Here is a 16550-nt window from a genome sequence, read left to right as displayed (position 1 = left end):
ACTTTTGCTTAAAAATTCTTTTTCATAGTAAAAACCTTTGTCTTACAATGACCACTCCATAATTACTAACATTTTTCTTACCCTTCTCTGCGGGCCTTTAAAGAAGACCTCATTTAACTCATTCTATAAAGCTTTTGCCCATCTGGGAAATGCCTCACTGAATCCACTACAGAACATTGAATGGAAATGACCTATATGTTCTTTTATTTAATTGAGTTCTGATGTTTACTTGCAGATTTGGTTATTTCTCATAAATGCTCCATTGAAGAATTTTGAGGGTTTAATCCCATTATGTCCACACACTGTGCTTTCCAGTGATACCACTGGGGGTTGTGGCCATGGAAAGAATACAGTAAATCAAGAGATTACTAATCTTTTTAAAAATAAAATGGTTCTTTCTATATCTATTGCTTGGATAATTCAAAGTTGCATTAAAAAATGCATGTTTCCGCCGGAACCGGTTTGGCTCAGTGGATAGAGCGTCGGCCTGCGGACTGAAAGGTCCCAGGTTCGATTCCGGTCAAGGGCATGTACCTGGGTTGCGGGCACATCTCCAGTAGGAGATGTGCAGGAGGCAGCTGATCGATGTTTCTCTCTCATCGATGTTTCTAACTCTCTATCTCTCTCCCTTCCTCTCTGTAAAAAATCAATAAAATATATTAAAAAAAAAAATGCATGTTTCCTATCAAGAGCCAAGTGCATATTTTATTCTGTTTTCTCCTATTTACTCCCTATGACTAAACTGTGTTTTTTGGGTTTTTTTGCTGCCTTCGGAGTTGTCTCTATACCTCTTATTTGAGCTTTGATTCTAATCTCGTGAGGTTGTATCACTTTTTAGGTTAGGTTTTCTGTCATTAGGGGATAGTCTCATAGAATCAAGAGCAGTTCTTAGACCAACTGGAAGTGCAAGATGAAGATCTCAAGAGAGAGAAGCTGATTATTAATAGTTCTTTAACCTTTGATCTGTTGTTTTTCTCGTACAAAGGGAAGGAAAGCAGCATTTGCCTGCCTACTGCCAGAGACTTTACATCAGTGTTTCATTCGATTCTCAAAAGCCATGTGGTCCCAGTGGTGTAATTGCATCACAGGAAAACTGACTCAGGGTGGTGAAGCAATGAAGGTAATATCTCACATGCCCCCTACTGGGGATGGAGCCCACAACCCAGGCATATGCCCTGACTGGGATTCGAGCCATGACCTCTTGGTTCATAGGTTGATGCTCAACCACTGAGCCATGCAGGCCAGGCTCTCTTTAGCTTCTTATCCAGCAGCCACCAACAAACTATCAGCTGTACTACAGCAGCCAAACGAAGGTAGACTCCCAGTTGGAAGAATCATCCCCAGAGTGAAAATTAGAGAATGGGAGGAGTATTGTGCCGATCATTGAGCCATCAGCGCTCAGCTACAAACGCCCCCTTCTAATTTTGTTTGTGGCATTGGGACCCAGGTCCTAAAAACCACATTGCTCCTATGCCAGCACTTTCCCTATGGTGTTTGCCAATATGGGGTCCTACAGGGGGACTGCATGGCTGGAGGAGGGAGGCTGGAGGAGGAAGACCAGACAGACCCTTCGTGTGTACCTCCTTTCCTGAAAGGGTCACCTCTAACGGCAGATCTTCAGCAGGAGAGATGGTTTGTTTTCAGCAGTTGATTCTGGTTTCTGACTGTCCCCAGCCTGGCCTCTCCTCCTTGCGGGTCTGGGTCCAGCTCTTTGGGGGTCCCCCCCCCAACTTCTACTCTCTGTTCTCTCACCCCTACCTAGGACTTCCTCTGTGACATCTCAGGGTTGCCTTTGTGTCTTTCAGTACTCCTATACCAATTTAACCAGGTCCTTCTGTTGAATTCCCTGTGTTAAAAATGATTCCTGGTGCGTTTTCCTGGCGAGGTGCTTGTGGATCCACGCTGTCTTAGAGAAAACGTCGCAGCCATGCTGCCGTGAAAGCACAGCGCCCAAAACACATGCTGCCCAAGACTCACACAGGGAGTTCGTTGGGCAGAAGTTGTACAAGAACTTGAAGGACTTGCAGACGAATTCCTTTGCAAATTTGTTAGGTTCATATTTTCACCACACAAGTCAATCTTGGGATAGCTTGTCACATATGAGAGAAGAATAGGAAACAGCAACCAGCTGAGAGAAGTTATGTATTCGGAATCAGCTTTGCCTCTAGGTTTGGGGATGATATTCTCTCTGGGCCCCTGTTTCCTCCCTTTCTACGTGTTAGTTAATACTCATTATTAAGTCAAATGAAGTTAAGAGAGTGAGTACTTGTAAAAAGTATAAGGCCTTAAATTAAACTGTTATGGTGGTCAAATAAATATCATAATGGTCTCATTAGACACAACCTTTATGTGAAGCAGTTTGTCTATGCTGAGACCTGAGGAATGTTTCAGTGATAATGGGGTGGGACTGTGAAGGGTGATGGAGGCCAGTCCCTGAGGTCCTGCTCTGTCCCGGCATTGTGCTCAGTGCATCGCATATGCCTTCCTCCAACTTTTACATTTTATAGTCGAGAAACTGGTTCTGCTGATGCCGAGAGTCAGCTTTCCTAATTACGCTCTTTCCTGTCAGTGTGTGAAGGGCGCTTCCTTCATTCTGTTTCATTCTGTCTTGTTTGGCGTTAAAATTGGTGCTAGGCTGTCAAATTTTTCTGGGGGGAATTTTTAGTATCTTGGCAGATCATAAGCTTAAATGAAAACTTTATGAGTCTCTCCTTTATGAATTGCTGTCTTGAAATTCCATAAAGTCATCACGTATTGTTTGTGGTTTTGAGGCACCAGTGGACGATTCTCCTGGTACTGAGATGTCCACAGGTCCATGAGCGTGTGCAGACAGTCAGAACTATTGGCAGAGTGCAGTTCTTGGAGTAGAATAACAGGGTTATGAATATGTACCTGAATCCCTTCGTTTTTAGTTCAAGTCACTGAAACATTGAATGAACTATTTTCCTGTTTTGTAAAACAGTGATAATAAAGTCTGTTTGCTTATCCCTTGGGGACTTTTTGAAGATTGACTGAGATGAAGTGTGAAAGCGCTTGTGAATTGTAAGGCAGCTGGCAAATGTGATGGAATTAAACGATTAATGGGCTACAGGAGGGCTTGAAATCTCCCAGACCTCACTTTTATCATCATAATGCAATGAAAAAAAGTCTGTTTACTCCTAGTGGTACTGTCTTAAAGACTTTCCTGACCGCATGCTATAATTTCTCTTCTTAAAAATATCTTTAATGCCCTTTATATCTTATTTTATGCAACATGCAGGGGGGGCACATTTTTCATTGTTAGAATAAAGACACACTTTTTTAGAATTTCATGAGCTTTGTCTTTAACAACTAGATTCTGTTTCTCAAATAGGTGTAATAAAGCCATGGTGAAATATCGCAAGTCTGGAGTTTGTTTATTTCCTCCCCCCCAACCCCCAGAATCCTGGAAATGTATAGCAAGGAGACAGTGTTGACTTTCTCAGATCTGCCTGTGCTTTCCAATGATCTTAGCTCCCTGGTTATGGTATTGGTGGCTTCCGGTCTCTGATCTGGCCCTCCGATAAGGTTGAAGTAGGCTAGACTGGCAGGCCTCTTTACCAGCTATTTATGGTGTAGCTGTAATTATTAGAGAGCTGCTTGTGAATTTTTAACAACAGACAAACCACAACAAAGTTTCTGCCAATTATTATTTATTAACCAAAGCAGCCATTGTCTAAGAATCTCTTCCATTTCCTTAAAGAATAAAGTTAGATTCAGAAAATGCTCCTTAAAATACTAAAAAGTAAAAATTTAGTTAGAACAGAAAAAGGTGATGCAGAAAGGGTTATAGGATCTAGGCTGTTTACTCTTGAAGAGAGAAGAGTGCAGGATGACGTAATCAGTGCTTTCCAATATTTGAGAAGGTTACCGAGTGGACCATCTCTCCAGAGGGCCGAGGAAAGAGGAAATGGGTTTACATTTCAGCAAGAAAGGATAATGCAGGAAGAACATTTTGATTCAAGTGTGATAAAAAACTAAAATAAGATTCCAGGGGAAGATGTGGTTTTTGTGTGTGTGTGTGTGTGTGTGTGTGTGTGTGTGTGTGTGTGTTTTGTTTGTTTGTTTGTTTTTTTACTTTTTTGAAATAATTATAGATTCCCAAGAAATTGCAAAGAAATGTACATGGAGGTTTCATGCCCAGAGGAAATTTTTGAATGATTTCTCTAAAGAATAATCTGGTTTGGAGGAAGGAGCCTGGCCCAAGTGGCATAATAAGCTCTTGAGTTTCTGGCTCTTTGATTCGTTTTTGCCAATCTTATGTTCTTCCCATAGGTGTTGGTGGAGAAACAGCACTGCGTTGTTAGATCAGTGGAGTCAGACCCAACCTTGGTTCAGTAACTCAGTACTTGAGTTCTGGCTAAGAAAAAATTCAGAGCCTAGATTCAAACTCTATGAGAAAGTTTCTTTAGAAAGTCACAGAGGTAGAAGTGAGCTGTAAAGTACGTAAGCCAGCTCAGGGAACAAGTTACAGAGGCAAAAGAAGGGCCATTGGAGCTTGGGAGAAGGAGAAGAAGAGGGAAAGAGGCGGGAGAGAGAGAGGTAAGGAAGAAAGGGGTGTGGGAAAGCGAGAGTGTTCTCCATAAGGAGAGCCACACTGGGTCCTCCTCTTGAAGGTTTTTATCTGAAGGTCTCAGGGGAGGATCCCAATCGAATATTCATTAGCTTTCCAGGTGTGTCCTTTCAGGATTGTGCTCTCTACTAATTAGTTGGCAACTGGGCAAAGGGGTCATTAGTCAATGCAGCTGGTCCTAATGTCAGCCATGTCGTCGCTTGTCTGGTTTTGCTGCTTTCCTGGGCCTGTAGCTGAAACATACCTAAGGCCTAGATGTATTTGATGGGTCAGAACCTCATTGTCCTGGGGGCTTAATGCTTAAAGGCTGTTCTCCTGTGCCCTTGTTTGTTCCCCTGTAAGGGAGTCTAACCCAAGGACTAGGCGAGGAAAGGTGAGGGGAGGGTCCGAATCTCCAGACCAGTGACATGAAGGGTCAGGGGGTCTAGCCCGCATGGCCAGTGATATGCTAGGGGAGGAAAGGTTACCCTGGGGGCGAGGTCCTAGGGACTTTCCACCCAGTGACCTTCTGTACCCGGCCCATCGTCCTTGTTCTGCTTATCCCTGTTTCACTGCCTATCACGTAACACACTTCCCTCTATGAGTTTATGACCAGCACAGACTAGAAGTCCTCCTAATGTGTAAAATGTATGCTTCTTGTTATAAAAATTTAAGAGTAGCCAGTACTTATGGAATACTTTCCAGATGTTGAGCACCATGGTGTGAGGTTTATATTCATTCTGTCAGTGCTCACACAACATTTACAAGGTAGGTTTTACTGTCTCTGTTGTAGTAACTTAGGGTTCAGAAATATTCAGTAGCTTTCCAACACTGCCAGCTCAGAGCAGATTCACTAAAGGAGTTTTTCTCTCTACTATGTGATTCTACCTGGAAAACTTTCATATTTTGTCCTAGGAAGAGTATTCTCTTCTGCCTGCACACCAGTCTGCATACCATCTTCCCCTGTTTTTATCCCTTTTCAATGGGTCTCAAGAGGCCAATGATTTAGAAACATTTTCCAACATAATACAGAGTGTAATTATGATTTTCATTTTACAGATAAGGAAATAGAGAAGTTGTGTGGCGTCTCTCCAGGCACAGGCAGAAGCATTTAAAAATTCTCAAGCTATCTATTTAATGTTGGTTACATTTTTCTTGACGAAGTTTCATCATTGTTTCATACCTGTTGGTGCTCCCATTGACTTGAACTTCATCCTTTTCTTTACTTGACATGGCACTAAAATGGCATCTTGTTTTTGTTGCCTTTACTAATCTCTCCCTTGTCTCAGTCACAGTGAGATCTTTTGCTGGAATTGCTCCATGGAATTAGATGACATGCAGGTGTCTTGGAGCTTTTCGTGTTTGGTTTTTGTGACTTTTGAGGTTTTGAATTTTACCTGGCATAGAGATCATCCTGTTCATCTCTGTTTCTAAAGATATTTACTTTTGGTATTAAGAGTTTGCAGGCTCATTTTAAGATGTTGAAAAATACAGAAAAGCATAAAAAAGAATGTTAAAGTAAGCCACAGCCCTATTACTTGGCAATAGGCATGGTTAGCCTTTTAGTATTTATGCTTAACTTTTATGTATCAGCTGTGTGTAAATGAAATCAGGAGGTTTTGGTTAGAAATAAATGATAAAGACTTACTCAAGATTCTTAGGGTTTGCAAACCAGAAACACAGCTAAGAAATACCCAGAGTATTCCAAAGAAGACAGAAAAGCTGAGTTCTCATAGCAAAATGTTCATTCCTGAGAAGAATCAGTTTCGCATTCTTCGTCTCTGGATTGGTCTGAGATGGTGATCCCCTGAAAGACTCGTGGTCTGCAAACTGGATGGCAGGTGGTCTGGGTACATGAACTTTCTCTCCTTAGTCCTTCAGGCACAGAGGCTTTCATGTACATCCAGGCACTGAGGTAGGACTTGAAAGATCAAAAGTTCAAGTTCCCAGACTAGTTAAAACAAGAATAGAATTATTTCCTCACGTCTCAAACTACTTAATTTTAGTAATTTAGCAGCTTGACTAGAGTGACTCCATTTTATTTCTTTATTCTATTCCTCATATGTCAGAAATATACGTGTAAGTGATCATCATATAAAGATTGCTTTACCTCTTGCTTCTGAGCATTTTTCCATGTCATTAAATATGCAATGAAAGTATTTAAATGTTTACCTTTAAATAAATATAAAGCATACAAATATACATACTTAAAATAGCACAGAAAGGTATAAAATGTAAATTAATATATTTACTTAACCCCAAAAGGTTATCACCATTAACAATTTTTTGCTACTCTTCCCAATAAAAGTGTTTCTAACTACACAAATGGGGTATTACTCTTGTTCTGTATCTTGCATTTTATATTTATTGTTGTGTCTTGAAGCACAACAAATTTACCTAATTTTAACAACCTTATGGAATTCCATTGTATGGAGTACCATATTTCACATGTATTCTTCTGACAAACATTTGTTCCCTTTCTTTTTTTGTTTGTTATCTCAGGCAAAACAAGTAAACTTTATTTTTTTTAAATGCCCCAGTATATCTGTAGGGTATATTTCTAATCCTATCTAATAATAGACATGGTAATTGACCATACCTCTGCTATGCTTCCCATTGGCTAATCAGCAGGATATGCAAATTAACTGCCAACAAAGATGGCGGCCTGCAGCCACACAGCTGAAGTGAACATGAGACTTGCTTGCTCCAGTGACGGAGGAAGCCAAGGTTCCCGCCTGCCACGGCCCAGCTCTGAGCTCCGAAAGCAACAATGTTGCAATTATAGAAGCTAAACAAACCCCAGATACCTGCTTTCAGCCAGCCGGGGCCTCAGAGCTTAGAGCGCCAGTGATGGCAACAGAGTTTCAATTATAGAAGCTAAACAAACCCAGATACCTGCTTTCAGCCAGCCACAGCCTCAGAGCTGGAGCCGGCTCTCAGCTCCAGTGACAGCCATAGAAGGTAAATAAATCCCAGAATAAAAAAAAAAGAAAGCAAAAAAGAGACTGGGAGCTTCAGTCGCCTGCCAGCCTGAAAACGGCCCTCAGCCCCTCACCCAGACTGGCCAGGCACCCCAGTGGGGACTCCCACCCTGAAGGGGGTGTGATCAGTTGCAAATAGCCATCAGCCCGTCATCCAGGCTGGCCAGGTACCCAAGCAGGACCCCAACCCTGATCCGGGACACCCTTCAGGGCAAACCACCCGGCCCCCACCCGTGCACCAGGCCTCTATCCTATATAGTAAAAGGGTAATATGCAAACTGACCCTAACAGCAGAAAGACTGGGAATGACTGGTCACTATGATACACACTGATCACCAGGGGGCAGATGCTCAATGCAGGAACTGCCCTCTGGTGGTCAGTGCGCTCTCACAGGGGGGAGCTCTGCTCAGCCACAGCCAGGCTGATGGCTGCCAGTCCAGCAGTGGTGGTAGGAGCCTCTCCTGCCTCCTCAGCAGCGCTAAGGATGTCTGACTGCAGCTTAGGTCTGCTCCCCGCTGGCAAGTAGACATCCCCCGATGGCTGCTGGGCTGCCAGAGGGATGTCTGATTGCCATCTTAGGCCCAATCCCCTGGGGAGCAGACCTAAGCCAGCAAGTGGTCACCCCCAAGGGGCCCCAGACTGCGAGAGGGCACAGGCCGGGCTGAGGGACCCTCTACCCCCGAGTGCACAAATTTTTGTGCACTGGGTTTCTAGTAGGATATAAAACTAGTAATGCCTACAAGAGCTTAAGCATTTTAACACTGCTAAATACTGGTAAATTGCATTTCAAAGACTGATTATCTCTGTTTAGGGACCCAGAAACAATTTACCACAGTAGCTGTTTCTCCTTACTCTTGTCAGCATTGGAATTTATCATTGGCCTTCTGGATGTACCATCAACATCTCAGTCATATTCCCTTCCTCAGGGCCTTCACCCTTGGCTGCTGTTTTTTCCAGAATGTTCTTTCCCCAATTTTCTTTCTAGTTTATTTTCTTACCTCCTTCAGGAGTCTTCTCCCTTTCTCAGTGTCCTTCCCTGACCAGTCAGTTAAATATTAAAAACTGCAGCCCCATCCTTCTTACCAGGCTTAATTTTTCTCTATAGTATTTTTCATTATCTGGAAAAACATACACCACTTTATTTTATTTTATTTTTTGTTAAATTTTTTTCTCAATTACAGCTGTCACTCAATATTATTTTATATTAGTTTCAGGTGCACAGCATAATGATTAGACATTTTTGTAACTTACGAAGTGATCCCCCGATAATCCTAGTGTCCATCTGGCACCACACACAGTTATTACAATATTATGGACTATATTCCTTGTTCTGTACTTTATATCCGTGACTATTTTGTAACTGCCGATTGGTATTTCATGATCCCTTGACATTTTTCACCAAGACCCCCATTCCCCTCCCATCTGGCAGCCATCAGTTTGTTCTCTGCATCTCTGAGTCTGTTTATGTTCTGCTTGCTCATTTATTTTGTTGTTTAGATGCCACATTAAGTGACATTATGTGGTGTTTGTCCTTCTCTGTCTGATTTATTTTGCTTAGCAAAATACCCTCTAGCTTCCAGCATAACACCACTTTATTTTTTATCTTCTTCCCGCTAAAGTGTGAGCTCCATAAAAGCAGGCATTTTGTCACTGCTGCATCCCAACACTTAGAGCAGGGCTGAGGTATCACAGGAGCTCAGTGTGTCATTTGTTAGTGAACCATTAAGCTAGCTACCATTTTTCCCTATTAGGAATATCGGTGCATGAAAATCTTTGCATTTATGGCTTTTTTTCTTTGACAAGTTTCCTTAAATAAATTCATAAAAGTAGGAATACTCAGTGAAAGTGTATGACCATATCGCACATATTTTAACAATACTTCTTTCATCAACTTATCTTTTGTTATTTTAGGGAAAGGGGAAATTATAGTTTTTATGAATAGGTTGTGTTAGGATTGACTGGGTCTACATCCTGTGTAAATTATTTACTCTAAGTTTTAAGGCCTTGAGCAGATCCCTTAACTTCTTTGAAATTTAGTTTATATTTCTGTAAAATGGGACTTCTATTTACTTCAAAGAATTGTTGGGCTTTAAAAAAAGTTTGTTCTGCAAAGCACTTGACAATAGTAACTACTAACAAGTATCAGGTTTGCTATCTCCATCTGGGTTTCTTTCCACTATTTGTTTTCTTGAAACAGTTTAATCTTAGATAAGACTGTAGAACACACAGCCATGCACACATGCCTACTCACTCAGGCACATGTACACATGTGTATCTAAACATGCACCCACATATTAGCTTTCAAAATCCAATCTATACTTTTCTTGTAAGTCTAAAAATTTTAATATTTACTGTGACCCTGGCCATGGCCCCCTATCACTGATGAATGTTGGCGTCTATGGAAGTGCTGGTAGTCAGGCAATGAACTGAATCAATCACTTCTCTCTATTCCTTCTTTCTTAAATGTTCGCGTGTCCATACCACAGTCTTCCAATTATTTTTGAAAAATGTAAGACATGCTAGAGTTAGAAAGGGCTAAAAATCTCTGACCAAGCTCCCCACTGAAGATTATTACATAATATTAAATCATTAGAACTGACAGATACCCTGTGAACATTAATTTTCTTATTAATCTCCTTTCCCATATTGTAAATGTGTTTGAGTGCAAGAATCACTTCCTGTTTTCTGTATACTTATAGCCACACCACAGCCCAGAGCTTACCTTAACACTGTGTGGAGATGCCCAATTCATGGTTAAAAATAGAAACCCATGCTGTTCAACAGAACTTAAAAGTAGGAATGTTTTAGGTGCTTTCTTTGTCTTTAAATTGAGACTAGTATTCCTCAAAGCTTGCATCCTTAGTGTATTTACTTTCAAATAGTATGTTATACTACATGAAAGTACTTTATAGATGTTTGATCTTTTGAAGATGGTGTTGCTGCCTTTGATAAAAAAGTAATTGGGTGAGCATTTCCAGGTAGAGGTAATGTTCAAAGCTTGAAAATACATATTTTCTTTCAACTATTGTATTTGTAGGTACTCTACCCCACCATCCAATTTCTCACTCTCTGTCTTTTAAGACAGCCTTTGTGAAAGACAGCTGTTCTGAACTTACTTCTGTCCGAGCCAGCATGGGGGGGAAAATATCCAGCTTTTCTCTAATGGACCATGACAATAGGTAGTTGTGTCTTGGGTTTTGTTTGTTTTTTTTTGGTATCTGATATGCTTTTTGAAAAGGAAAGTGCTAGTAGTGATTCACAAATTGTTTGGAGAATAAACACAAGTAAAATTTCTGTCTTTTCCTATAATCTGGGTACTATTAGGAAGATAAAAATTATATCCATTCTTTCCTCTCATATGGGATTTGAAATTAATGTTTTCTGCCTACCTTATAAAGTTTTTTAAATCTTGTAAATTAAGTGTTTGACTGTCTGTCCTAGGTAAGTTGAAAAGAAAATGCCTGGTGAGGTGTTGGTATAACACAAGTGCTTGTCGCAAGGCAGCCTTGACTTCAGAGAGTCAATCGGAATTTTAGAAATGGCTTCTAGTCCCAAATGACTAGCGAATTAAAATGCACAGCCTCTGCAGAAAAGATAGTAAGGGTACCTACCATTGAATTACTTGATTTGGTCATTCACTCATCCATCAAATATTTATTGGGTGCCCACAGTTTACTCCGCATGTACATAAAAATATTCTATAACATAGTAACTTCCTTCAAAGAATTCATTTGTTTTGATGTATTGTACATCCCTACCATGAGCCATTTAAACTGTAAAGTGCTTCAATCTTTAAATTGATCCTGTTAAATTTGTCTTTCATTTCTCTTACCATACCCCTCCCCGGTAATCCTCAGACTTAGGGACTTAGCCCGGCTAGTAAATCAAGCCAGGGAATTGGTAATAACATTGACCTTCCCGAGAAAGAAATATGCCGTCCTCTGCCCCCCTTTTCCTGAGGAAGAGGATCTCTCCAACCCTCTCTGCAAAGTGGGGGTGATGATCATCCTGCCTCATCTGGCCAGGGGAGGATTAAATGCGTTTGTGTCCTAGGCTCTGGAAATGTGGACTTTCACGGAGGCCCTCATGCCTTCATGGAGGCCACACACACGGGTGAGGTCTACACATGCTCATACCAACTATCCGGTGCTAAGGGTGGGCACCCCTAGAGAGCCATGGGGATGGATAGGGGAGCTGGGAGTTTGGGGTCCTGAGAGGCCAGGTATAGATGAGCAAGGACCCTGGTAGCATGATGATGGTCATCACTACCATTTATTGTCCACATGAAGACACTTAAAAAAATTATTGTGGCAATATATCAAACAGGGATGCTTTTGCCAGTAAAGGTGGTGCCGTTATTAACGATGCAAGGACAAGCAGACTGTGAGGGCAAACTGAGACAAGTGGTTACTCTCCATGATCCCCTTGTCATTTTCAGTTGCCTGCCGTGGTTCCTGTTCTCTTCTCTTTTTGCTTGGTACTTTTAGAACTTGTTGGATGCACATGGCTTGGCATAGCTGAGCTGAAGCTGAGTGGGTAATGAGGCCCAGAAAAGCACTGCTATGTAAATGCTATGATATGAAAACACGCACATGGCTACCGGCAGTGATTTTAGACAAAGACACTGCCTGACATTATGTTTCAACATATGTTACATGTTTAACATTATGTTTAAACATGTGTTTGTATACATGTGCAATTTATATACATAGTAATTATCATAATTTTTTACATGTGAGGATTATAAGGCACAGAGAGATTAATTTCTGCAGCGAGGGCTCCACAGCTGGATAATAGCAGAGATGATTCCCACTTAGCTTTTGGATACTGCTTAAAAAATCTGTTTACTGAGCATGATATTTATTCAGTAACTTTGATTATCAAAATGTAATGTTTGGTGATCAAGGAATGTGCTGCCTTCAAGATGCTACTGCATTCGTTCTCAAAATTTAGAGAAAAGCTTTTAAAAAGTAGTTTGAAGCTTAGAAATGATAGGAGAGATGTGTATAACATGGTATTGTGCAATAGATACTGAAAGAACCTTTTTGAATGCTTTTTAAGTTGCTGGAAGAGGATAGCAAAGGTGAGGAAGTTGCTTTTGAAGAGATTCTGTTGAGTGAATTTCTTGACTTAAATTTCTTTGTTTACTGTTCTATAATCTCATCAACCATTGTTAAAAAGATGCTTCATCTAGGATTTACTCATGATCTATTTTGTACATTTACCACTTGCCAACATTAAATGAGTCTAGGTGATACTTTCATATTATATTATTACTAGAGGCCCAGTGCACAAAATTCATGCACTTGAGAGGCAGGGGGTCCCTCAGCCTGGCATGCGCCCTCTCCCAGTCTGGGAGCCCTTAAGGGGTGTCCTACTGCCCTGGAGGCAGGAGAGGCTCCCGTCACCGCCACTGCAATTGCCAACCATGAGCTCAGCTTCTGGCTGAGCGGTGCTCCCCCTGTGGGAGCACACTGACCACCAGGGGGCAGCTCCTGCATTGAGCATCTGCCCCCTGGTGGTCAGTGCACATCATAGCGACTGGTCATTCTGCCATCGGGCCAAAACCGGCTCTCTGACATCCCCCTGAGGGATCCCAGATTGCGAGAGGGCACAGGCCAGGCCAAGGGACCCCACCGGTGCACGATCGGGCCTGGGGAGGAACACGGGAGGTTGGCCAGCTGGGGAGGGACCGCAGGAGGGCTCCAGGGTGTGTCCAGCCCATCTCGCTCAGTTCCAATTGGCCGGACCCCAACAACAAGCTAACCTACTGGTTGGAGTGTCTGCTTCCTGGTGGTCAGTGCACATCATAGTGACTGGTCAACCAGTCAACTGTCTGCCCCTTGGTGATCAGTGCATGTCATAGCAACTGGTCAACTGCCCCCTCGTGTCAGTGCACATTATAGCAAGCAGTTGAGGGGCCTTAGCATATTATTAGCATATTACACTTTGATTGGTTGAACGGAAGACTGGACAACTGGACACTTAGCATATTAGGCTTTTATTATATAGGATATTATTTTATACTAGGAGCCCAGAGCATGATTTGAAATCACGCAGCACCGCCCACCCTCCGGTCCAGCCCTGCCTCACTCTCCAGGCCCTGCAGCAGCACGTGGCCGCTGCCAATCCAGCCCTGCCTCCCTCTCCGGCCCTTGAAGCAGCTGTGGCCGCTGCTGATCAGGCCCTCCCCCAGCGCAGGCAAGCAGAGGCCCCTGGTGCCCCGCCCCCGACACTGCATGTGCAACCTCCTTCTGTCCAGTCTACCTGTTATGGCGTCCTTGTTAATTAGCATATTTCTCTATTATATATATGTAGACTAGAGGCCTGTTGCACGAAGAGATTCATGCAATAGGCCTTCCCTTCCCTTGGATGCTGGCACTGGTTTGCCTCTGGCACCCAGGACCCAGGCCTTCGCTCTGGCCAGGCTCCGGCTGGAGCCGGCCCCAGAGCTGTTAGGCTTTGCTCTGCCGGCCCCGGGGCTGTCCGGCTTCGCTGCTCCGGCCCTGGGACCATCTGGCTTCACTGCTCCGGCCCCGGGGCCGCCCAGCTTCACTCCACCACTTGGAGCCTACGTATGCAAATTAACCGCCATATTTGTTGGGTTAATTTGCATACTCTCCTGATTGGCTGGTTAGCGTAGCGAAGGTACGGTCAGTTTACATGTTTGTCTATTATTAGGTAAGATTAGTAGAAAATGTTAAATGCCACACTGAACAGGAGCATTAACAGAGCCTTATTTCTTACATATTCAATACCAAACAACTCTTAATGTTGTACGTGCTGTTTCTTTTTAAAAATGTTTTAGACACTAGTCACCATATCTCTGGGGCCCTGTGCCCTCTGCCTGCACTCCTTCAATACTTCACTCACACATCAAGCATGGCCAGAACTGAAGCACTTCTTCCCATTCCTGACGTAGGCATTTGCTTAGGATAAAAACAGTGCAGCTGAGGCTTGCAATCATTCAGACTTTTCAGCTTGTCTGGAATATCATGCTGTTTGACATCTGCATCACTCCTTGTGAGAAAGAAGCAAATAACCAAAATGCGAAAAATTTTAAGAAGCCATAAGGAATTGAGGCTGAATAGAGAACACTTTGATTATAGAAACAAAACCGGACAATTTTATGACTAGGACCATCAAAAGCACACTCTCTACATGTGTAATCAGATGCTCGACAAGCACTTTCTCATAGTGAAAATATGACTATTGCTAGTCAGGTGTTAGTAAGAATGCTATAAATTATGTCATTCCAAAATCATGGTTTGTTTTGTTTATATATTTTACTTATACACTTATGTTTGTCATTTGACCATCTTTATATCTGTTTAGTCTCATTAGAACTTAAGGATCAAGAGGCTTAAATGTTTTATGGTACATTTACACAATAGAATACTATGCAGCTATAAAAAAGAAGGATCTCTTACCCTTTGAGACAGCATAGAGGGACCTGGAGAGTATTACGCTAAACAAAATAAGACAAGTATCAGAGAAAGACAAGTATCTTGTGATCTCACTTATATGTGGAATCTAATGAACAAAATAAACTGACCAAAAAATAGATCCAGAGACATTGAAGCATGGAACAGACTGGCAAATCTCAGAGGGAAAGGTGGGGGTAGGGAAGATATTAACCAAAGAACTTATATGTGTAACCCATGGACACAGACAATAGTGTGGCAAAGGCCTAGGGAGGCAGTGGGAGTGGGGTGAAGGGGATCATTGGTGGGGGAAAAGGGAACATTTGTAACACTTTCAACAGTAAAAATAAATTTTAAAATATAATAAAGTACAAAAAATAATTAAAGGATTTCTTTTTTCTCTCTCTTTTTTTTTTACTGTTACTGCTGGGGGCACAAAAGAAGAGAAAAACAGTTAAATCTGTTTTGTAGTTACCAACATTAGTGTTGGCAATATCCACTCACAAAATGCTATTTGGGACAAATGGAGTAATGTGTAACTCGTGACATTAAGGCCAGCTATAGAAAGAATGGCTTATGACTTCTTTTTTTTTTTTTAGGTTTGTAGCCAAACCGTGTGCGATAGCCCTCAACATTCAGGCCAGTGGACCCCAAGTTGCCCAGCCCAATGCCATTCTGGAGAAGGTCTTCACTGCAATCACAAAGGTATGGCTCTCCCTTCCTGGGATATGAATTGTCACGACTGCAATTCTCAGGCTGAAATCAGCCAATCCCTTCTCTCCTGGGTTTGAGAACGGACTGTTGCCTGCCCTCATGCTGGAAGGGGTGCTCTTAGAAGGCACACAGGCACTGTGACGAGGCCGAAATGGGTAGACGCCAAGTAAATGTGGGCATGTTTGAGACCTGTTTGTTTACTCTCAAGTCGACTTCAGAAGCTTGTCTGGGAAGAACAGTGTCGATTAGATAGTGGTTAGGCTAACTCTGTCTCTTTCAATCTCACGTGACATGAAACAGTATGTGTCACGGTTGCTTATAGCATCGTTCATATGTTCTAGCAGTCGTGGTCCGTAGGCAAGCAATAAGTGGAGGCCAGAAGAGTTGTGACATGGATGAAGGGAGAACATGGGTTATAAGTTATAGATTCACTGTGGAGAAATAGAAGAGACAGTCATTCTGTTGAGAGTTCAAGTCCAAAGTAGGAGCGGGAAGAGGAGAGCAAGAAGGAGAAGAGATGGGAAAGATTGCCTCCCCCTCCCCCAGCTGCTGTCTCCCTAAGAGCAAAGAAGGAGGAGAAAGAAGTGCAAAACTCTCCATCTAAAGCCATGAGAAATTAAGCAAATCACAGCATCAAAATATTTTGTTCTTACTCTTACATATCTCTCTTATCTTACTCTTACATGGACAAAAAATAGAAAAAGCCAGAAGTATATCATTCTGTGAGAAGTATTGTGTGTTTGCATAAAATGGTTAATTTGTGTGTTTGTGTAATACATGGTTCCCTCATTCATTTTCCTGGGAGACTTACTCAGGCTTTTAAGATGTGATTTGACAGTGTTAAGCAAATTTTATTCCTTT

The 16550-nt window shown here is 42.1% G+C and overlaps 1 protein-coding gene across 3 annotated transcripts in view; it reads left to right on the top strand.

Annotated features, from left to right (window-relative positions):
• The window catches only part of CERS6 (ceramide synthase 6), a 262156-nt gene that overhangs the window by 54955 nt on the left and 190651 nt on the right, over positions 1-16550 (top strand). For all 3 annotated transcript variants that reach the window (XM_036319309.1, XM_036319307.1, XM_036319308.1), the window contains exon 2: positions 15575-15680. In XM_036319309.1, the coding sequence (XP_036175202.1) occupies positions 15575-15680 (106 nt within the window). The remainder of the gene's footprint in view (positions 1-15574; positions 15681-16550) is intronic.

Source organism: Myotis myotis, unplaced genomic scaffold, assembly GCF_014108235.1.
Source record: "Myotis myotis isolate mMyoMyo1 unplaced genomic scaffold, mMyoMyo1.p scaffold_m19_p_8, whole genome shotgun sequence".
Lineage (NCBI taxonomy): Eukaryota > Metazoa > Chordata > Mammalia > Chiroptera > Vespertilionidae > Myotis > Myotis myotis.
Note: the sequence above shows the minus strand (reverse complement) of the source record. Positions and strands in the feature narration are given on the sequence as shown.